Source organism: Coregonus clupeaformis, chromosome 35 (assembly GCF_020615455.1).
Source record: "Coregonus clupeaformis isolate EN_2021a chromosome 35, ASM2061545v1, whole genome shotgun sequence".
In the NCBI taxonomy this organism is placed as follows: domain Eukaryota; kingdom Metazoa; phylum Chordata; class Actinopteri; order Salmoniformes; family Salmonidae; genus Coregonus; species Coregonus clupeaformis.
This window is the reverse complement of record NC_059226.1, coordinates 10,512,356-10,534,272: the sequence shown is the minus strand read 5'-3', so window position 1 is coordinate 10,534,272 and position 21,917 is coordinate 10,512,356. Positions and strand designations below refer to the sequence as shown.

The following is a 21,917-nucleotide window of genomic DNA, read 5'->3' as shown; positions in this document are numbered from 1 at the left end:
CCATGGGCACCCCTACAATTAACACATAGCGCTTCTTTCCCCAATACTACACATTGCTTTGTCTCATGCCCTTCAGCACACTTCTCACACCGAGGAACCTACCTCCTACACACTGCTGCCACATGCCCATAAGCTTGACACCTGTAACAACCTAATGGATTCGGCACAAAAGCTCGTACAGGATAACTGAAATATCCTAACATCACTTTGTCGGGCAAAGACTCAACATCAAAACTCAAAAGAACAGACAATGACTCTTCTGTTTCACCACTCACGCCACCCTGTCTGCGTCGCACAAAATGACGAGCATCACAATCACCGGGAATCTTCCCCTTCATCTGGTCCACCTTCACATTTACCGCTACCCCAGTAATCACTCCTTTCAATGGCGCCCTGTTCTTGAGAGAAAAACAAGTCACCGCTCTTGTCCCCATTCGTGTGGCGCGGAGCACCCACTCCCGTTGACTGACAGAAATACAAATAATTATCACAAGCCCACTTCGGGTTACCTTCACCGACTCCACAGCACCCAACTCCGTTTTCACCCACCCTGAAACCACATATGGATCAGCCAAAAGGCAGGGGTCTACTTTCTCCAAAAATGTCACTCCTACCGTAACAGACTTGTCACTCCTACCGTAACTATTTATCCTGACCATCGGTACAAGGCTCAGGCTCCAAGAACCTCACCAAACCTGCCACCTCTGGTAATTCGCCCTCATTCACTTCCATTTCACCTTCAGAACTGGATCTGGTGTACGGCTCACTCTGTTTGCACTTGCCACCAGCCTTCTTCGACCTACCATCTCCCTTTTTTTCACCATCTTCAACAGATTCAATCTCACCCTCTGCCACCCTCACTCTCTTCAACCGCCACCTCTCTCTTTCCCTCCATTCTTCCTCCGTATTCCAAAAATATGTCTCCATGTGATAATATTGCACTTCTCCTAACATACATCTCGTTTTTGCCCTCTCAAGGGACTCACTCTCCTCCTCCCTTGATCAAAGTCTCCATTCCTCGCCTCCTTCTCAACATTCATTGGAGGACAAGTTCCGGGGGACAGAACCACTGACCTTTTCCTCCAATGTGTGTTGATGAGTAGGTGAGGAATCAAGGAGTTAGGGACATGAGGAAACAAGGAAAAATAAAAACACAGTGGACTCCTTGCTGCACTGCCTGAATGATAATATCCTATCTGATATAACTTGTGACTTCATGGCCAAAAATGTAGATACAGTAGGGAGAACAAGTATTTGATACACTGCCGATTTTGCAGGTTTTCCTACTTACAAAGCATGTAGAGGATTGTAATTTGTATCATAGGTACACTTCAACTGTGAGAGACGGAATCTAAAACAAAAATCTAGAAAATCATATTGTATGATTTTTAAGTAATTAATTTGCATTTTATTGCATGACATAAGTATTTGATCACCTACCAACCAGTAAGAATTCCGGCTCTCACAGACCTGTTAGTTTTTCTTTAAGAAGCCCTCCTGTTCTCCACTCATTACCTGTATTAACTGCACCTGTTTGAAGTCGTTACCTCTATAAAATACACCTGTCCACACACTCAATCAAACAGACTCCAACCTCTCCACAATGGCCAAGACCAGAGAGCTGTGTAAGGACATCAGGGATAAAATTGTAGACCTGCACAAGGCTGGGATGGGCTACAGGACAATAGGCAAGCAGCTTGGTGAGAAGGCAACAACTGTTGGCACAATTATTAGAAAATGGAAGAAGTTCAAGATGACGGTCAATCACCCTCGGTCTGGGGCTCCATGCAAGATCTCACCTCGTGGGGCATCAATGATCATGAGGACGGTGAGGGATCAGCCCAGAACTACACGGCAGGACCTGGTCAATGACCTGAAGAGAGCTGGGACCACAGTCTCAAAGAAAACCATTAGTAACACACCACGCCGTCATGGATTAAAATCCTGCAGTGCACGCAAGGTCCCTCTGCTCAAGCCAGCGCATGTCCAGGCCCGTCTGAAGTTTGCCAATGACCATCTGGATGATCCAGAGGAGGAATGGGAGAAGGTCATGTGGTCTGATGAGACAAAAATAGAGCTTTTTGGTCTAAACTCCACTCGCCGTGTTTGGAGGAAGAAGAAGGATGAGTACAACCCCAAGAACACCATCCCAACCGTGAAGCATGGAGGTGGAAACATCATTCTTTGGGGATGCTTTTCTGCAAAGGGGACAGGATGACTGCACCGTATTGAGGGGAGGATGGATGGGGCCATGTATCGCGAGATCTTGGCCAACAACCTCCTTCCCTCAGTAAGAGCATTGAAGATGGGTCGTGGCTGGGTCTTCCAGCATGACAACGACCTGAAACACACAGCCAGGGCAACTAAGGAGTGGCTCCATAAGAAGCATCTCAAGGTCCTGGAGTGGCCTAGCCAGTCTCCAGACCTGAACCCAATAGAAAATCTTTGGAGGGAGCTGAAAGTCCGTATTGCCCAGCGACAGCCCCAAAACCTGAAGGATCTGGAGAAGGTCTGTATGGAGGAGTGGGCCAAAATCCCTGCTGCAGTGTGTGCAAACCTGGTCAAGACCTACAGGAAACGTATGATCTCTGTAATTGCAAACAAACCAAATATTAAGTTCTGCTTTTCTGATGTATCAAATACTTATGTCATGCAATAAAATGCAAATTAATTACTTAAAAATCATACAATGTGATTTTCTGGATTTTTGTTTTAGATTCTGTCTCTTACAGTTGAAGTGTACCTATGATAAAAATTACAGACCTCTAAATGCTTTGTAAGTAGGAAAACCTGCAAAATCGGCAGTGTATCAAATACTTGTTCTCCCCACTGTACATCTGTCGAAATAAATACATATTTTTTTTCCATTGCAGAGTCTTGTTTTATTTTTCAACCAGTAGGCAGACATGGTTTAGTTAATACCACCACATAATATGTTTGTCATCTGGCAGTAAATAAAGTACCACAACCTAATAAAGCTTTGACCAGTCCAATTATATCTGATTATATTCAATCATTGATTAGCCTACTTCAAGGAAGGGAATCAGGAAGGATGCTTTTTCAAAGTATTTAAACAGGGCCTAGGTAGGTTTGAAGATAAATCCCACCAGTCATACAACAGAAGCATTCATGGGAGAATATTTGTAGAGGGATGTCAGATTACTTTCACTTGACTGTTTCACACACCTACAGTACTTTCAGTAATGATACTCCAGCGTCTTCAGGGGTAGACCAAGCTAGACTCAAACTAACCCTTCATCTGTTCATCCAACACCTGAGACATTATGCCTAGCTGTCTGAAGCTCTTAACAAGGTGGGATGCGACACTATCCCCTGGGAAGCGCACAACGACATCATCCCACTTCTGATACCAATACAACCAATTTGTGGGGTAGCCAACCAGGACTCAAACCTGCGAGTCCAAGCCACTGCACCAACAGGTCTGAAGGTCTTCACAAAGTTGCTGCTGGTGATGTACTAAGGAGGCTGTAAAACAGTATAGTACTGTTCAACTACTGCTATTCGACATAATTCTTGTATATTATAAGGGTGATGTTACATCAGAGAACAGCATCCTCACACTACATGTGTTTTCATTCATCTGTCTCTATCAGCAGGACCTCAGGATAGCTTGCCCAAACAGTGGGCTGGACAATTTAGTTTTCTGTGTGCTCTGCCAGCATCCTGCAGCTCACCCTGTTAATCAGATTGCCTCTCCAACATCTACCAATGTTTGTTTCCTCTAAATTGTATTTTCACAGAAAATTGGTCATTAACATCTCATAAGAGTTTCTACACAGCCTGTCTATGTGTCTGTGTGTGGGAAAGTTCTAACCAGGGGAGTAGACCTAATTTGATAGACTACAACGAACAAACCTTCCAAAAATCTTTCAGTATTATGTAAAACAAATGGACTCCCATGACATGCATACATGATACATTTATAATGTTGAGAAATAACTAGGCCATTGTCAGCCTGGTGTTACAATCCTAGAACTGTGGAAAACATGTTTAATGGTCATATCAAAACACAGATACAAGCCAAATCATGTATCATTCTGTTTAATTTCATCTGGTTTTAATTCTCTGAAAAATAATTGTACGTTGGCAGATTTCCATCCAGTTTGGCCAAAACTTTTAATAATAGCAATTTATTAAACATATAGCTAGGCTGATACCATAATATTATGGTTTCCCTTTTATTTTGTAGTTCATAGCATATCCTACATTTATTTTTAAAAAAGAGCAACAACAATTTAGCTGTCAGAATGGCCATGAGTATCATAAACAAATTGGTTAATTTACAGTATTTTATGTTGATTCATTCCATAATACAGAGGCTAGTTGTCTGCCAGGATAATAATGGAAATGAAGACTAACATCATGAGTAAACTACATGGAAGTGTAAAAACTCCTCATCTATTGCATGTCAACTTTCAGAATATTGTGCTTGTCTCAACAACTTGAGATCTGATAATAGATCTTTACTTGGTACACTTCTACTAACTGACAAGACAATCGACTCGTTTATTGGGGTGTTTTTCTGTAACCGATTCATTTACTACGGTAACAAATACCAGTGAAAACCAGTCATTCCTTGGTGATGAGTTCATGAGGTAAATCTTGGAGCTGAGATTCATAGGCCTGTGTGGTTCAGATGTAGTCCAGAGAGAGGAGCAGCCTCAACAACCACAAGTGATTTGATGTGCATGTTGTCATCTTTCCTCTGCCCACCCATCTCATTCTGTCCCATTTCCTCTTCATGTGGATGTGGTCTTGCGGTCTAAGTAGATGATGCTTGTCTGTCTTAGTAGACATAACAAAACATAGGGGCTTCTTTCATGATTAAGTAATTTTTTAAAAATATAATATGGTAACTAACAATGACTAGGTTTATGTAGGTGTACTGCCTAGGCAGGATGTGATAAGAACATTTCTGTCCACTGGACTTTCAGTTTGTCAGTTTTGCCATGACACATATTCCAGGTTCCTTAGTGTGTTGTCTTCTTTGGTGTCTTGCCAAATTTGGCATCAAACCCGAGACCTTAAACGAGAAAGCACATGATACAATTAAGAAAATAGAGGTGTCTAGTCATCTCATCAGCCAAAAAAGACTTCACTACTAATCTAGGCCTATAAGCGCTAATGGAACAGTGCCATAAGCAGCTGAAAAGCAGCTCAGCATTTGTACAATGAGGTGAAGCAGAAAATTACTACAGACACAGGAGCACACGGTGGAGGGAGATGGCAAGAATGAGAGAGAGAGAGTAAGTGATAAAGAGAAACAGACTGAGAGACAGTCACAACATCTGAGAGAGATATTAAGAGTTAACAAGTTAGTGTTGTTACTCACCAAGGAACACGAGGATAGTGCCGACCCACTGCATGGTGTTGAGGACATTGCCGAACAGAAGGACAGAGCCCAGGATGGTAAAGAACTTCCGTGTGGTAGTGACGATGGAGCAGGTGAGAGGGCCGAAGTACACCACGGTCATGAAGATGAAGGTCTAAGAGAGGAAGAGGAGTGAATGACTGTTACTATAAAATACCCTCTGCACTGTAAACAAGACCACTGTAAACTACTAGCACGTATCCATAAGAATTACACACATGTGAACCAATGAAAATGTATAATGTGATTTGCAGACATGGCACACACAGTCACACCCATGTGAAACCCACCTGGCCTAAAGCGCTGGTGATTCCAAACAAAAGGATGTTCCAGAGGATGCTGGGGTGACGGTCTGTGAAGCTCAGGAAGTCCCATACCTCACCTGTCCACAACACCCCTGAAAGAGAGAAACACATGAGATAATTGACTGAAAGTGACACAATTCAGAATAAATATATGTTTTTATCCTGCATGTAACAATTGCTGCTTGATTCTTATTTTTTAATCTCAAGTTATACGATTGGTTAGCTTTTTCTTCTGCTACAAATGGGGGGAGAAGCCAATTAATTACTTTGATTGTTTTGGAATCAAACCCATGCTGAGATTGGTTCCATAACTTTCCAGTGAAAATACCTGATCCAAAATCCAAATCAACAGTGGATTAAGGGCTCCCCCTACTGGAACGGAGCAGTAACAGCAGTTTGATTGGGTTGAATAAAATTGTGGAAGTGGGGACTGCTTTGGCCAAAACAGAAGAAAAGGTTTCTGACAAAAGTAGGGCCATAGAAAAGCATGAGATGGGGACACTTATTAGACTAAGAAGGGAGATCTGAGATGAAGATAATGGTATTTGTAGAGACATGGAGCTGGCAGAGATGGATATATAGAAGAAACACAAAGCAGAGAGATCTGACAAAGTGTATAATTTCAGACTAGTGAGGGGGAACAGGTGACTCACCTAGTCCCAGCACCAGGGTGGACCACATGTTGATGTTGAGCATCATGTGGTTGGCACTGGTCTGGAAGAGACTCCTCATGTGGTCCTGGGCCACACCAGTCAAACCGTCCATGGTCAGAGATAGCAGCTAGTTACAGGGAGAGAGAAGGTCACATTTACGATCCCACAGAGACACAGACAGCAAATACACATATAGGCAGAGACACACACAGAGAAACACATACCAGGTCAAAGAGATAATAACACAGGCAGATGAGGACAGTGTGAGGACAGTTACACTCACCAACAGGATCTCCCCGAAGCCGAAAGCAGATTCTGTGGAAGTGACACTCTTGTTGGGTTTATAGAGGAACAGGGCCACCCCGCTGACGATCAACAGCACACACAGGTACTTGGCCAGCGGGTATTTCTTCCTCAGTACAAATACACCCAGGATCATCACTGTGGAACCAAAGGCAAAGGGATGTGACGGGCGGTTATCAGCAGCAGCCATCACTGGTCTATTAGGTCAATGTGCACATAGAAAGACAAGTCAGTCAGGGGGTAATAATCATGGCTTTGTAGGTTAATGGGCTATACATGCTCAAGGGATAAGACTGGGCAGTGTATTACTACAGAACACACTTACCCGAGACAGTGTTTACATATTACAACATACCGGGAGGGACAGAAGATAACCTTCATGTACTTATTGATAGCATGACACTTGCAGTCATAGGGTAGTCTACATGGGGAGTCAGAGACTCACAGTAGGTGCATGCAAATAGAATGTATGTTCAATGAACAGGGACACTGAGTTTGGAAGGGCTGATGTGATGTGTAGTTTAAAAGGTGCAATATGCAGAAATCGCTCCGCCATTTCCTGGTTGCATAAATTCTAATCGTTTGTCTAATTTCAGTTTATGTGACAAAACAAGACATGTATAGTGTAAAGAATCATTGTACCATCTAAACCGTGGTGAAATATATTTTCAATATCCAAAAATATTGTATTTTCAACAAAACCGAAAGTAAAAGATGCAAAAACAAAACTTAAGAACGGGAAGGATAGAAATAGTGCACATCGAACAGATATACTGCTTCTTAGACTTGCTTGCAATGAGAATGACAGATCTATAACTCATATTTCAATGTGAACTTGGTCGGGTCGCCCAAAAAGTTTCATATTGCAGCTTTAAAAAAAGGGCACAGGAAATGAAGCTAAGGGAGTCCGGCTGACACTGAAACATGACACACTGCTACAGAAAGAGGCCCTGCAATAAAATATGGCAAACTAACCCCTCAAATCTGTACTGGTCACCAAGCCAAAGCCTACATATGACTTGTTTATTACATATTCACGTGTTGAGAGTGGGGTCAGGATGAGCAATAATATAATTATTACACCTACCTGGGATGGGCTTACAAGACTTCCCCAACACCTGTGACAACAATAGAGAGGATGTTTAGATATTAGAATAATACAATATCACAAAAAATGATGACGACAGCGAGAGACAGTATGGGGTGAGGGATAAGACTGACCTGTGTGGGGTAATTAACATACTGTAGGGCAGAGTTGCTGGATACCATGGCTCCAAGATAAGACAGGGAACACACTCCATAGAGCCAGCTCTTGGTGTGGTCCGGTCTGGAACCCTCAAAAAACTGAATCACTGATGGGGAGGAGGGAGAGAAGATACAAATCTATAATAAATGGAGATTCAACACCAACAGACCATTGAAACACCCACGTTGGCATGATATGTTGGAGATTCATGTGTTGGGCAGAAGGTGAAAGGCCATGATTGATGACTACGTGTGGTTTACTCACAGATCTTGGCGAACCCAGCATTGATGATGCATTGGATGAATACCAGCGTTGTGGCATAAACAAACTTCTCCTTCTTCTCCCCCTCACCATACTGTCCTCGGGTACTGGGTAAATCAGACAAACAGCATTATGACCATTTATCAGTGCAACCACTCATGTTAATCCACTTCTTATAACACACAGATAGGACACACAGGCCTTGATTTCCAGCGAGGGAATTTGTTAATTAGACTGTGGAGTATCTGTAGGCTATACAAATAGAAGGAGAGGGCAGTGTGAGGTACTAGTAGTCTGCTCTGGTTGACTACAGATACAAATCATCACTGTAAACAAGATATGGTTCCTCACCCTCAAGTGACATACCATTCAAGACATATCTACAGTATTTAGCTAGCTAATACCATAGGGATTATAGTTTTTCACCATTTTAGCTCTGTAGTGTTGGCTCGCCTACATTCAATATTGACATGATCTTGTTACACTACAGTATCACCAACTAAATATGCACAAAGAAACAGCCAATGAAAGCAGTGAGCACAAAGAGCCACGAGATTATGTTTTGAAATCAATGCTGTGGCTCGGATGTCAGACCAGGATGCTACTTACATTGTCTCTTGTAATATGCCATAGTAAAAATAACAAACGAAGACTCCGAGGAAACAGACAATGAATCGTATACGCTCGTTCTGCAGTAGCGAGGGCTTCCCCGCTCCCTTTCCTGCAGCCATGCTGTCCTCTAGCAGTCCGGGTATGGAAACCGATACAGATCCGATCCCCGTACCCCTCAAAGCAACGTCCCGCTCCACTATCCCAGATGTCACAAGCCCGGAAATGGTGACGCTGTAACGTTACCCCAACTGGGCAGACAGTTGCTAATGTGACTATAGATCTGTCTTTGGTTCCTCTTCAAAGATTTAGTTAAATGCGCCTGTTAGCTAGCCAGCTAGTTAGCCAACGTTAGATTGGTGTGTTTGTTGCTAGCTAGCAATTAGCAAAAGCCATCATTGTTGTCAAGCCAGCTGTCGCAGTACAGTGTTGAATCCGGAGTAGATTTGCAGGTCTCAAATGGCCAGTGTTACTCCTGTCCCGATCCAGGTTCTATGTCAAAGGCATCCCATTTAGACAATTTTCCCGGTGGAAAGGATACCGGAGTGTAGTTGTTTTCATTGAGGTACGTCAGATAACAAGCTGGCTCAAAGACCTCAGTGGTTCATTCAGAGCCCTCAACGGATATGCCTGAGTTTGTAGCTACCATACCCTTCATATACATCAGTAGGTTGTACTGGTATTGAGTGGGTGGACGTGTTGGCAGAACTCAGATGCTACAATTTTGTAACTATGCATGAACCATGTGATTTGTTTTCTCATTTGAATCGACTTATATGCAGCATACAAGGTAGCTCAATAATGTTCTTATTTTTGTTGATGTATCAAAATATTCAGCTGTAACATATGTGATCTATACTCTTTGATTTATTGTTAATTTAAATAGCAGTCTACACAGACTACTATTTAAAACATTTGGGGGCCTTTCTCTAACTTGTCGCGTGCCTTTTTTCGTCCAGGTATGTGGATGGATTCTATTGGTCCAAATAAGGCAATAAACCACTAGATTCGGCCATTAAAACAGACGGAATTGTGAAAGGGCGGGGCTTATACTCTAGAGACACAGCTACACGTGTCAAAGGGAAAGTTGACAACAATGATATGCACCACCACATTTTACCATTGTTCAATAACCATAATGACTGAACCCATTCACAATTCGTTTAATGTTCATTTAGTATTAGTGTCCACTGTCAAACTAAAAACATTTTATACAACTTCAATGCTTAAAACTTGAAATTATACAGGAAAGTAATGGAAGAACGCCTACATATTGTTGATACAATGTCATTTTACACCACAAAACAGGTAGGTAAAACGTCAGAAGCTGGGGGGAAAGACAACTATGCCTAAATGATTCAAATTGTACCTTTACATCAGAACAGAGCAGATGTTCATGCTGATGTATGACTACATGCGTTCGAAGCTCATCGCTGCATTTCTAACTGATGGGCAACTAAACCCCAGGCAAATTGTTCATATGACACCTTTGAAAGGAACAGCCACTATATTGCCATAACGATTGCTCATCATCAACCTGAGCAGGGGATAGGTCATGTCATAAACATAGCGAGTACTCACTAGGTATACTCATAAAGCAACTGTAAAAACGTTCTACTAGGCCCTATATATGGGAAACGTCTATCATAATGAAATTACTTCACAGATACAAAAACAGTACCCCCCATTGGGGTCTAGAAATTGACATATGAATGTAGGCAACCCGAAGAGTAAATGTGTCATTCGTACCCTGATTATTAATCTCCCTTGACAATAAGTATGTATGCTCATAAACATTTGAACTGAAAGTTGAAGAACCAGTTAACTGGGCCTCAGTGAGTTATTAATACTGCATGTCAATTGTACTGACTCCATCAGTATACTGGCTAGCTACATTACTGCAATTTCTAAGTGCTCGACTCGTCATGGAGATTTTGCTTGGTAGGCCTATGACACATTCATATAGTTTAACAACAATCTTTGTTACAAACATTTGGGACAATGTCCTATTTTGTCATCACACAAACCTGGAAGAAAATACACATTATACAGCATGGATGCAACATAATGTGATCTTGAACATGAAAACATACAATGTAGATCTGCAAACATCACACGGTTAAAAAGTGCCATTGGAAGGCAGCTTCATGAACACCAGGAGATCATAACTGAACTAAAAATGTGGCTTTCTGATCACTTCCCCAAAATATAGCTCATGGCACTTTTGGGCACAATACTTATTAAGTGCTCACTAGACTTCCATATGTCCATTTAACATTCCCATAAGTTAGCAACAGTCAGCGAAATTGTTAAAAGGTATAAAAATAATAATAAATACAACAGTTGGATGATGAATGTAGATACTCCAAACATTTTGAATTTTTAAATCAGATATTGTTCAGACATTTTGGTGGGAATTCAGGTATTCAATTTATTGCAACATTTCTAATTTTTTGCAACTCAATATTAGGAAGGTGTTCCTAATGTTTGGTATACTCAGTGTACATTTTCTTAGTATATCAGGTATTTTTACAGACCCGGGTCTGTAGTGACGCCTCTAGCGCTGCGATGCAGTGCCTTGGACCACTGCGCCACTCGGGAGGCCCCTTCGCTTTATTTTCAACTCTCCTTTCGCAGCTTTTGTCTTATTTAATTAAACTTCGACAATGTCCTTTTTGCTTCCATGGATTGACATTAACTTTTTCTGCCCGTTCCCAAAAGCATATTTGGTGATATGCTGTGTAGGCTATTTGGCACGTGTACAGTTAAGCCCTAAATCTGAGGTTTATGCACTAATACCAGATAGGCTAAAATAATGAAAGAACAACCTCAATGTAGCCTATAGATATAAATTGCACAAGAATTATACATTTATGGATTTTTTTAAGGTATAGTTCTCTCTTTATTCAACAACCGCCCTTCAGCCACACAATATTTGATGACTAAACCCGTCCGCCCTGCTGATATAACCGCGGGGACTGCAGGTTGAGTCAATAATAATAATAATAATAATAATATGCCATTTAGCAGACGCTTTTATCCAAAGCGACTTACAGTCATGCGTGCATACATTTATTTGTGTATGGGTGGTCCCGGGGATCGAACCCACTACCTTGGTGTTACAAGCGCCGTGCTCTACCAGCTGAGCTACAGAGTCAACCCGGGTATCACTAATAAGTACATCTGACTCCAAGCTCTAGCTATATCTGTAACAAATCTAAGGGCATCAGAGAAAGGCCATGTTTTGTAGTATAAAAATATGTTTTTTACACAGTCACACACTAACATTCCCACAACTAATTTACCCCCCCACCCTCTACCCAACCAAGGGGGTAAGTGACTATCAATGTACCCAGTGGCCAGCAAGTCCCTCTGAGAACCAATCAGGAAAGAACACCAATGACAGATTTTATCCTGATCCCACAGAGAACCCACTGTAGATGTCTCTCTGGTCTCTCTTTTTGTTGATCTTAGCTGAATAGATCTGGAGGTTTGTCATTGTCACAACAGTCCCTGACAAAGTGGTTGCAGCCATTTTGATTGAATCTCCTATTAGGATAAATCCACATCTTCACCAGTCTGAGAACAACCACCTCTCCACATTCACATGGTGGTTGAGTCCTGGAGGGGTCCACTCATGTAGCTGCCAACCGAATGCCCAACTGTCTGGTAGGGGGCAGAGCCTTGACCTGAGCAGCCTGTGACAGGCGAGACTGACAGGCCGCGGAACAGGAGGTCCATGGAGGGCAGCAGGGGCTTGAGCAGACTGACAGGGCAGAAGGCAGAGCCTCCATGAGGAGTGAAATTCACCTTGTTGGGGTCAGGGCAGGATACCTGGAGGAGAGGCTCTCTCTGACAGGGAGACCTGGGGTTGAGGGTCAGAAATAGAGGCGATTAGACCAAATAATGTCTAATAACACAAAGTCTGTGTGTGTTTCAATACTCACATAGCCTCTTCACACACTACTCGTACTCGCTCACAGCCCTCAGGGGGCTCCCTCTGGAAGGAGTAGGTCTTGTTGGGACGAGGGGAGGAGGAGGAGGGCTGCAACAGGGAGGGGTCCAGAACAACTGGAGAGGGAGAGGGGCACATGGTCTCACAGTCCACAGGGTCTGCACAGAAGAAAAAAACATGATTTAAACGTCCACTCCGGTATTTAAGTCATTCAAGTCTAACAAACCATCCATTTACTCGCCTGGCTCTCCGATGGGGCAGGGAGACTGAGATGGGGAGAGTAGAGCCGGGTTCAGGGCACAGGGAGACTCAGATGGAGAGAGCAAAGCAGGGTCGAACGAGGCAGGGGAGGGCTCACTCTGGGTACCACTGCTGCACCTCTGGGCAGGAACTGGGGCTCTGTGGCCGTCTGGGACATCCAGGATCTAACAGGGGAACAGGGAGAGGGTATGGTGAGGCTCTGGGACACTGGCCATTTGAGAAAAATAAGGACTGGGCTAATTGGCTGTCACTAGGGGGATCCAGCGGATCCATACAGGGTTGAGATCATGGATCTAAGCCAGCCGGTACCCAAGCAGACAGGCTGCATTTAAACATGCTCACCTTGTGCTGGTCCTCAGGTGTCTCTGACACAAAGACACCCTCCAGCTCCAGGTTCAGACCTTCCACACTGCGCCGCAGCCGAGGGGCCAACCTGCTCAGGTGCACCGTCTGGGGGGTCACCAAACACACATGAAAATGGAGCACAGGAGTGTCTATGGTCTAATTTTATCTGTGCCACACAAAGTGGCTTGAGTGTGAGGGTATGTGCCAAAGGCCATGTATCTACACGTGTGAGTAAGAATGTATTCCTGTCATAGCGTGGTGGTGGTGCAACCAGGCAGCTTGATGACACCAGCTCCTAAGAAAAGCAGTGCTGTTTTTATAGCCCTGTTGCTAGCTTCACTCTACTCTGCCTGAGAAATTCAGAAGGCCAACCATCAGTGTTCTGCATCAGTGAATACTCTGAACACCTCCTGGGTCCCACTGTCTGCATACATGATCTTACATTACAGTCATTCAGGGGACATTCAAATTCAAAAATAACATTCAAGTAAACAAGGTGCAGTATAAATAAGTACTGGTTCAGGACTGGTTCAGAGTGCAGATCAAATCCACAGTATTATGGGGAGGGCTGTATAGGACGTACCTGTGTAGCGCCTGGTGCATGGCCTCCAGGTAGGGGGTGGTGGGGACGCTCATATCCCCCAGAGGGAGGGGCGTGTCGGGAGCGCTTCTGCAGCTGGTGCCTGAGCTTAGCCACCTGAGGCCAAGGCATAGAGGGGAAAGGACTTAGAAGAGACGCTTGTCTTTCAGAGGAAAGAATGAGGGGAGGAATGTTTCAACAGGGAGAGAGGGGTGTGACTGGCCTAGTCACCCCTGACAACAGGAGAGTAAAAATAGTCCCATCTCTGAGTTCTACTGGTATATTGTGAGAATGACATTTGATTGACAAGCTCCTGGTTAAAGGATATTTTTTATTAAACATTTACATTCAAAAAGGAAGTACTCACCTCCCTCAAGTGTTCAGCGCTGCCCCATGATGCTGAGCGTTTGTGTCCGCCAACACTTCTTCTTCCCCGAGTCTCCTCTGCCCAGGAGCTGGGAGTCTATGGGAGGAGCAGGGATGTTATCATAGTAACCAGCCACACATTGCTTATACAACTCTGCACAACACACACAAACTTTCTGAAAAATGTAACTGACTTGAAAATATTAGTTTTTTTTCCCCTGTGGAAACTTTGGTGATTGGATTGGAGTCAGAGAGCATTATGTTCTTGTCGATCATTCAATTACACAACTGGTAATTTTATCTAGGAGTTCTAAGATTGACCTTTCAGTAGCACATTACAGAGCAGTGAACCTGTTTTGCACCTCTCTCGTTGTACAATTTACACCTATGGAAGTGAAACAGCACCCGAGCTACATGATTTGACTAGAGTACAGAAGTGGTGCCCTACAGCTGTCAGGCACACCTGCCAGTCACACAGCTGTGTAGAGGCAGACAGTCAGGCGAGGAGTAAACCACTGATGCTGACAACACCCCCTACAAACGAGTAAAACAAAAACCACAGCAATGCAAATACACAAGCGACACATGTCAACTACAGCAATAAAGGCTACAAAACAGCAAAGACACAGTTTAACACAAGTACACATAGGGCCTACCTACACAAACACAAGACATGCACACTGACAGCTGTATTCACACACAATTGGAGAACGCCACACAGAGTTTGGGTAATCAACATGGTGACATCCTGTGCTGTCCCTCCTTCATTTATCACAACTGAGCTCCCTCACTTCACATGCAAGAGGAGGAGGAAGAAGAGAGCGTACAGTGGAGAGTTCCTACCGACATAGCCCGGCTCCTCCTATACCCACAAGCCCCGGGGTGAGCGTTGCTAGCAGATGGGAGGATGTGAGTGTGTGGCGGTCTATCTGCTGAGCTGCCCTCCCTCGTCTCCACACTCCTGCTTCACACACACAGCCTGGAGAGGATCCTCTTGCTGTTGCCCAATTTCTCCTCAACAACAATTTCTTTTTTTCTGTTCTGCCTCCCCCTAACTTAGCTATTTTCTCTGGGCCTCCACTCCTCCAAATGCAGGTCCCTCTCCAGGTCACGTTTCCCCAAAATGCAACCTTCTCTCTGCGTCTAGTCTCCTAGAGCTCTCAGTCCTCTCACAGAGTTCCACACTGATGTCATGACGCACAGTAGTGTAACAGAGTCGGTCCCGGGCTATAAATTACAATAAAAAACCTTAACGCCATCTTCCGCCCTATCTGGTGGAGCCGTGGTCAGACATGGCTAAATATGTCATGGAGGGACACCAGTCAGTTACCCAACCCGGTCGGTGTAGTGTTACTGCTCCTTACATCCCCCCTCCTCCTCCCTTCCTCCACCAAACATGACCAGAGAGATCACAGGACACATGGCTATTAAAAGACCCGGTCAAAAGGTGATGGAATGTTCTGGGTGTCTAACGCTTCAAATGCCAATTCAGCCTTGTGTTTGATTTTATGTATATGTTACAAAGGGGTTTTGAACCTGTTACTACAAATTGTTTAGATCGGGTATCTCTTCAGTCTGTGTGTTTGTGGCAGAGGGGAACTCCCCCAAATCCACAAGAGGCTGGTTGTATGGGAAAATGTGACAGTTTCATTACTGAAGAAAGGAGATAATGGCGGACAATAGGAGACAGTTATATCATCTTAAATAAAGCAGGGAAACTGTGCCGGTGGGGGGGGTCTGTATAATGAGGTCGGGAGGGGTCTGTTCTGTACAATGGAGGGCAGGGGGATTGTTCAGTGTAAACTGTGTCAAGATTGAGGGCACAGTGGTGGAGTGTGGTTAGGTTAGCCCAGGCTTTGTGCACTAGATGGGGGGGTGGATACAGTAGAGGGGGCACAAGGGTAGGTTGAAGAGACAGCAGAGGTTGAAGAGAACAAAACAACTATTTCCAGTTGGCTGCCTTCCACTGCTCCTCAGCTTCAGACTGGAACTGTTAGACACCTGCAGAGCCAGCCTCAGATAGCCTCACTAAGTCTTTTTACTTCAGAGTACACAGAATAACGCAACAGTGTTTATAACATACATTTTCATAGATTATAAGTCTGGCCATTGTAAGCAAGAATGGTGACAAATTGAATGGAGAGCTACAAATGGCGTTTAAGCTAAACTCAGCAAAAAAAGAAATGTCATCTCACTGTCAACTACGTTTATTTTCAGCAAACTTCACATGTGTAAATATTTGTATGAACATAAGATTCAACAACAGACATAAACTGAACAAGTTCCACAGACATGTGACTAACAGAAATTGAATAATGTGTCCCTGAACAAAGGGGGGGTCAAAATCAAAAGTAACAGTCAGTATCTGGTGTGGCCACCAGCTGCATTAAGTACTGTAGTGCATCTCCTCCTCATGGACGGCACCAGATTTGCCAGTTATTGCTGTGAGATGTTACCCCACTCTTCCACCAAGGCACCTGCAAGTTCCCGGAAATTTTTGGGGGAATGGCCCTAGCCCTCACCCTCCGATCCAACAGGTCCCAGACGTGCTCAATGGGATTGAGATCCAGGCTCTTCGCTGGCCATGGCAGAACACTGACATTCCTTGCAGGAAATCACGCACAGAACGAGCAGTATGGCTGGTGGCATTGTCATGCTAGAGGGTCATGTCAGGATGAGCCTGCAGGAAGGGTACCACGAGGGAGGAGGATGTCTTCCCTGTAACACACAGCGTTGAGATTGCCTGCAATGAAAACAAGCTCAGTCCGATGATGCTGTGACACACCGCCCCATACCATGACGGACCCTCCACCTCCTAATCCATCCCGCTCCAGAGTACAGGCCTCGGTGTAACACTCATTCTTTCAACGATAAACGCGAATCCGACCATCACCCCTGGTGAGACAAAACTGCGACTCATCAGTGAAGAGCACTTTTTGCCAGTCCTGTCTGGTCCAGCGACAGTGGGTTTGTGCCAATAGGCGACGTTGTTGCCGGTGATGTCTGCTGAGGACCTGCCTTACAACAGGCCTACAAGCCCTCAGTCCAGCCTCTCTCAGCCTATTGTGGACAGTCTGAGCACTGATGGAGGGATTGTGCGTTCCTGGTGTAACTCGGGCAGTTGTAGTTGCCATCCTGTACCTGTCCCGCAGGTGTGATGTTTGGATGTACCGATCCTGTGCAGGTGTTGTTACACGTGGTCTGCCACTGCTAGGATGATCAGCTGTCCGTTCTGTCTCCATGTAGCGCTGTCTTAGGCATCTCACAGTACGGACATTGCAATTTATTGCCCTGGCCACATCTGCAGTCCTCATGCCTCCTTGCAGCATGCCTAAGGCACGTTCACGCAGATGAGCAGGGACCCTGGGCATCTTTCTTTTGGTGTTTTTCAGAGTCAGTAGAAAGGCCTCTTTAGTGTCCTACGTTTTCATAACTGTGACCTTAATTGCCTACAGTTAGTGTCTTAAAGACCGTTCCACAGGTTCATGTTCATTAATAGTTTATGGTTCATTGAACAAGCATGGGAAACCGTGTTTAAACCCTTTACAATGAAGATCTGTGAAGTTATTTGGATTTTTACTAATTATCTTTGAAAGATAGGGTCCTGAAAAAGGGACGTTTCTTTTTTTGCTGAGTTTATATCAATAAAGGCTTGACATGAGTATATTCCTCTCGGTTTCAGATCTACATGAGTTAAATGGCTGTTAATGTTAAATTCACATTTGGGCTGTGACCGAGTCCGGTGAGTTTACCTGTGTGGCCTTGTCATTGACACAGGTGACTCCTTGGCTCTCCCCCTCCTTAGGCCACCGGCCCTGCAGATATGGTCCAACGATTGTATCCAGGGACAGGGTGCGACGAATGGTCGGCTTTGGGGGGCGAGACTTGTTCCTGTCACCTTATGGAAACAGCCAAAAGACATCACATGTACTGATATGAAATGTGTCTGCTTTATACTGTGAGTGTGTGATGAGGTGAATATTTCTAACAGAAGACAGATGCAAATATTGTATGGAGGGCTGTTTTGTGTTACGGTGCCCCAGTATGACAGCATGTTGGTCTGGCAAACTCAATGCTCAGCCTACCGCTGCAACAAATAGTCACATCATAATAAAGGAGGATCAAAACTACTTTAGCACCAGCAGGAGTTCACAAAATGGCCTCCCCCGGCCCCCACCACCTCTTGCAGGGCTTGGTGAGCTCGTAGTACAAGTAGGTGTGTGTTGGCAGCTCTTTGTAATCTCTGGCAGGTGTGAGCCAAGCCACTGAGCCTGCAGCAAAGCCCTCCAAAGACATGTTGCACAAGACTGGCAACAATTCTACTCCTGAAACCTATTCCCCAACTCATACCACTTCCCTCCACCCCACTTCCCAGGGCAGATAGGATGTATACATAAACATCACAGAACAAGCACTAGAGTTACTGGTGCATCCTTACAGTGTACCGTTGAAACACACTGGGGAATTACAGGCCACAGGGCCCAAAACAAAGGTCCCTTTAAACCTCTCTTGGTAGGGTGGTCTACTTGAGATTATTATGGATAAGAGCGAGAATATTTGTATTTGTCAAACGGCAGTCAAGCATCAATCATGTCACCAGAATAATACCCTTGATATTTATTGGAAAGTAGCATCAAGATCCCCGTGCACTTTCACCACCCTGTGAAGTTCAGCATAACTTATTTAATCTGTAGCCTAATAAACTGTATGGTTTCCTGAGTAATAGTGGGAGGACCACACACCTTATCATCGTGTGACTCCAAGTTTACTTCGATATGATGGTTATTCAGTGGAGGCTGGTGGGAGTAGTTATAGGAGGACGGGCTCATTGTAATGGCTGGAATGGAATTAATGGAAAGGAGTCATACATGTGGTTTCCATATATTTGATGTGTTTGATACTCTTCAATTTATACCATTGCAGTCTTTACAATGAGCCCGTCCTCCTATAGCTCCTCCCACCAGCCTCCACTGTGGTTATTATATCAATATTTCCACCAGCATTTCTCGCATAATACATTTTACTGACACAAAAAGATCCCACCATGTCAAACGAACAAATAACCTGTCAGCATTTATAAAATTGTACCGAAACTACCTGTCGGGATTTGTTTTTTTTTATAGATGGTACAACTTTAGTCGCATAAAAACTGTGGATAGAAACGTGGTTACTGAGAACTCTTTATGATGCCATTCAAATCATTTGTGACATAATAAAAGTATTGATGTCACTGTGAACTCTAGATGTCATTCCAATAATTTGTGATGTAATAAAAAAACGTTGATGTCACTGACTGAGAACTCTTTATATTATGATGTTCCAGTTATGTGGTGTAATAATGAAATTATAGAATAAAAAATATGATGGAACAAACATGACATTATGCTCAAATTAAGTAGCACATTTCTGCTTTAATCGTTTTTTTTAACACTTCATTTTATAGGGTCCTACAGAGACCCACATCAAAACACACATGCTTGAGCAGGGCACACAGGGTGGGGGATGGCTGGTGCAAATTAGGCTATATTCACTGAAAGTCGGTGGTCTGTTTAGAAAAATTGAGAGGTGGGAGTTTCTAGCCAGAGGCTACTAAACGTACAATAGGCCCATGTAGCTCTACAGTAAGATACTATAACAGTTATTCATAATAGATAGCCCACATACCCGTTAGACTAGTGATAGACAGCAATAACAAATCAAACTCTAGCGACATTCCCACCATAGTGTAATATTTAGCAAGGGACATGTATTTAGCACCAAAATGAGCATATTTATTTACCCGTCTTGGAATCTTTGCTGCGCGGTTGTGCTTTGTTGTGAAGCTGGAATGGGACAGTGGCTCGAAGTGGTTGTAGACAAGGGGTGCCCCCCCGAGCCGCTTCACTTCTGCACGACATTCCCCCCAAGTGCAAAATGAAGCAGCCGAAAACACTTCGACTTCAACAGGCGACCGTATCAAAGCTCACAATCAGTAGTTTTAGCTACCTCTTCTTCGGTTTAAATTAGCCAGTTTTCAATATTTATTTATGATAGCTATCCAACATGGTTAGCTTCTTGCTAGCAGCCAGCCTTCTTTTGTGATGACCATGATTTCCTCTAACTTCTCTCTCGAACTAAAATAAAGAAATAATCTCAAATATTAGCCCTGTATTAGTTCACAATTAAAGTATTAAATACCCAACCTTTTCATCTACCGTTGGCTATTATAACTTTACTTTATGTAAACTATTCAGCTACACCGTTGACAAAATATTGCCAAATCTTATGTCTGAAACTGACAACTGCTCAACTAGCTAAATTATCGTGTCTAATTTACTTACAAGTGGGCGAGGTGAAGGACAAATTCTTGATATGATTGGGTACTGAAAAATACAACTTAACTTCTATTGGTCATAAACTCTATCTATCTATCAAGGGTCTGCCCTCGAAAGTCAAAGTTCCCTCCCAGTTTATTCAATCAAAAACCAGCAGCGTGCACCAGGGCCTCCCACAATACATTCACACACATTCCTCTTTCATGTTCGAACATACTGGATTGAACTCCTTATCTACACTGAACAAAATATAAACGCAACATGCAACGATTTCAAAGTTTTTAGTGAGTTACAGTTCATATAAGGAAATCAGGCAATTGAAATAAATGAATTAGGCCCTAATCTATTGATTTCACATGACTGGGAATAGAGATATGCATCTGTTGGTCACAGATATCTTGAAAGAAAATGGGAGGGGCGTGGATCAGAAAACCAGTCAGTATCTGGTGTTACCACCATTTGCCTCATGCAGAGTGACATCTCCTTCGCATAGAGTTGATCAGGCTGTTGATTGTGGCCTGTGGAATGTTATCCCACTCCTCTTCAATGGCTGTGCAAAGTTGCTGGATATTGGCGGGAACTGGAACATGCTGCCATATACGTCAATCCAGAGCATCCCAAACATGCTCAATGGGTGACATGCTCAATGAGTGACATGTCTGGTGAGTATGCAGGCCATGGAAGAACTGGGATATTTTCAGCTTCCAGGAATTGTGTACAGATCCTTGCGACATGGGGCCGTGCAATATCATGCTGAAACATGAGGTGGTGGCAGCGGATGAATGGCACGACAATGGGCCTCAGGCTCTCATCACGGTATCTCTGTGCATTCAAATTGCCATCGATAAAATTATTTATGGCTTATGCCTTCCCATACCATAACCCCACCATGGGGCACTCTGTTGACAACGTTGACATCAGCAACCCGTTAGCCCATACAACGCCATACACGCCATCTGCCCGGTACAGTTGAAACCGGGATTCATCCGTGAAGAGCACACTTCTCCAGCATGCCAGTGGCCATCGAAAGTGAGCATTTATCCACTGAAGTCGGTTACAAAACCGAACTGCAGTCAGGTGAAGACCCTGGTGTCGACAACGAGCACTCAGATGAGCTTCCCAAGATGGTTTCTGACAGTTTGTGCAGAAATTATTTGGTTGAGCAAACCCACAATTTCATCAGCTGTCTGGGTTGCTGGTCTCAGACGAGCCCGCAAGTGAAGAAGCCGGATGTTGAGGTCCTGGGTTGGCGTGGTTACATGCGGTCTGCGGTTGTGAAGCCGGTTGGACGTACTGCCAAATTCTCTAAAACGACGTTGAGGTGGCT

At 43.9% G+C, this 21,917-nt stretch overlaps 2 protein-coding genes across 2 annotated transcripts; both read right to left on the bottom strand.

Moving 5' to 3' along the window:
- Window positions 1-3,920: 3,920 nt before the first annotated feature.
- On the bottom strand, window positions 3,921-9,387 carry LOC123482509 (solute carrier family 35 member B1). The gene is made up of 9 exons (XM_045210627.1): window positions 8,770-9,387; window positions 8,164-8,267; window positions 7,875-8,005; window positions 7,741-7,771; window positions 6,634-6,791; window positions 6,351-6,477; window positions 5,683-5,789; window positions 5,354-5,507; window positions 3,921-5,044 (listed from the first exon to the last, which is right to left on the bottom strand). The coding sequence occupies exons 1-9, from the start codon at window positions 8,889-8,891 to the stop codon at window positions 4,992-4,994; spliced, it is 987 nt and encodes a 328-aa protein (XP_045066562.1). The 5' UTR covers window positions 8,892-9,387; the 3' UTR covers window positions 3,921-4,991.
- Window positions 9,388-12,079: 2,692 nt separating this feature from the next.
- Window positions 12,080-20,174, bottom strand: LOC123482597 (protein FAM117A-like). The gene is made up of 8 exons (XM_045210812.1): window positions 20,056-20,174; window positions 18,029-18,174; window positions 14,278-14,373; window positions 13,914-14,027; window positions 13,328-13,435; window positions 12,966-13,149; window positions 12,717-12,882; window positions 12,080-12,634 (listed from the first exon to the last, which is right to left on the bottom strand). The coding sequence occupies exons 1-8, from the start codon at window positions 20,171-20,173 to the stop codon at window positions 12,373-12,375; spliced, it is 1,194 nt and encodes a 397-aa protein (XP_045066747.1). The 5' UTR covers window position 20,174; the 3' UTR covers window positions 12,080-12,372.
- Window positions 20,175-21,917: the final 1,743 nt, after the last annotated feature.

What these genes read in the sequence shown, in the direction of transcription:
- LOC123482597 (XM_045210812.1), bottom strand. Translation starts at nt 20,173, where the DNA reads ATGTCGTGCAGAAGTGAAGCGGCTCGGGGGGGCACCCCTTGTCTACAA. An exon ending in CAGCAAAGATTCCAAGACGG is followed by an intron (nt 18,175 to 20,055) that starts GTAAATAAATAT and finishes TGTTTCCATAAG; the next exon opens with GTGACAGGAACAAGTCTCGC. An exon ending in TCAATGACAAGGCCACACAG is followed by an intron (nt 14,374 to 18,028) that starts GTAAACTCACCG and finishes CTCCTCCCATAG; the next exon opens with ACTCCCAGCTCCTGGGCAGA.
- LOC123482509 (XM_045210627.1), bottom strand. Translation starts at nt 8,891, where the DNA reads ATGGCTGCAGGAAAGGGAGCGGGGAAGCCCTCGCTACTGCAGAACGAG. An exon ending in TGCTGGGTTCGCCAAGATCT is followed by an intron (nt 8,006 to 8,163) that starts GTGAGTAAACCA and finishes CCTCCCCATCAG; the next exon opens with TGATTCAGTTTTTTGAGGGT. An exon ending in ATGTTAATTACCCCACACAG is followed by an intron (nt 7,772 to 7,874) that starts GTCAGTCTTATC and finishes TTGTTGTCACAG; the next exon opens with GTGTTGGGGAAGTCTTGTAA.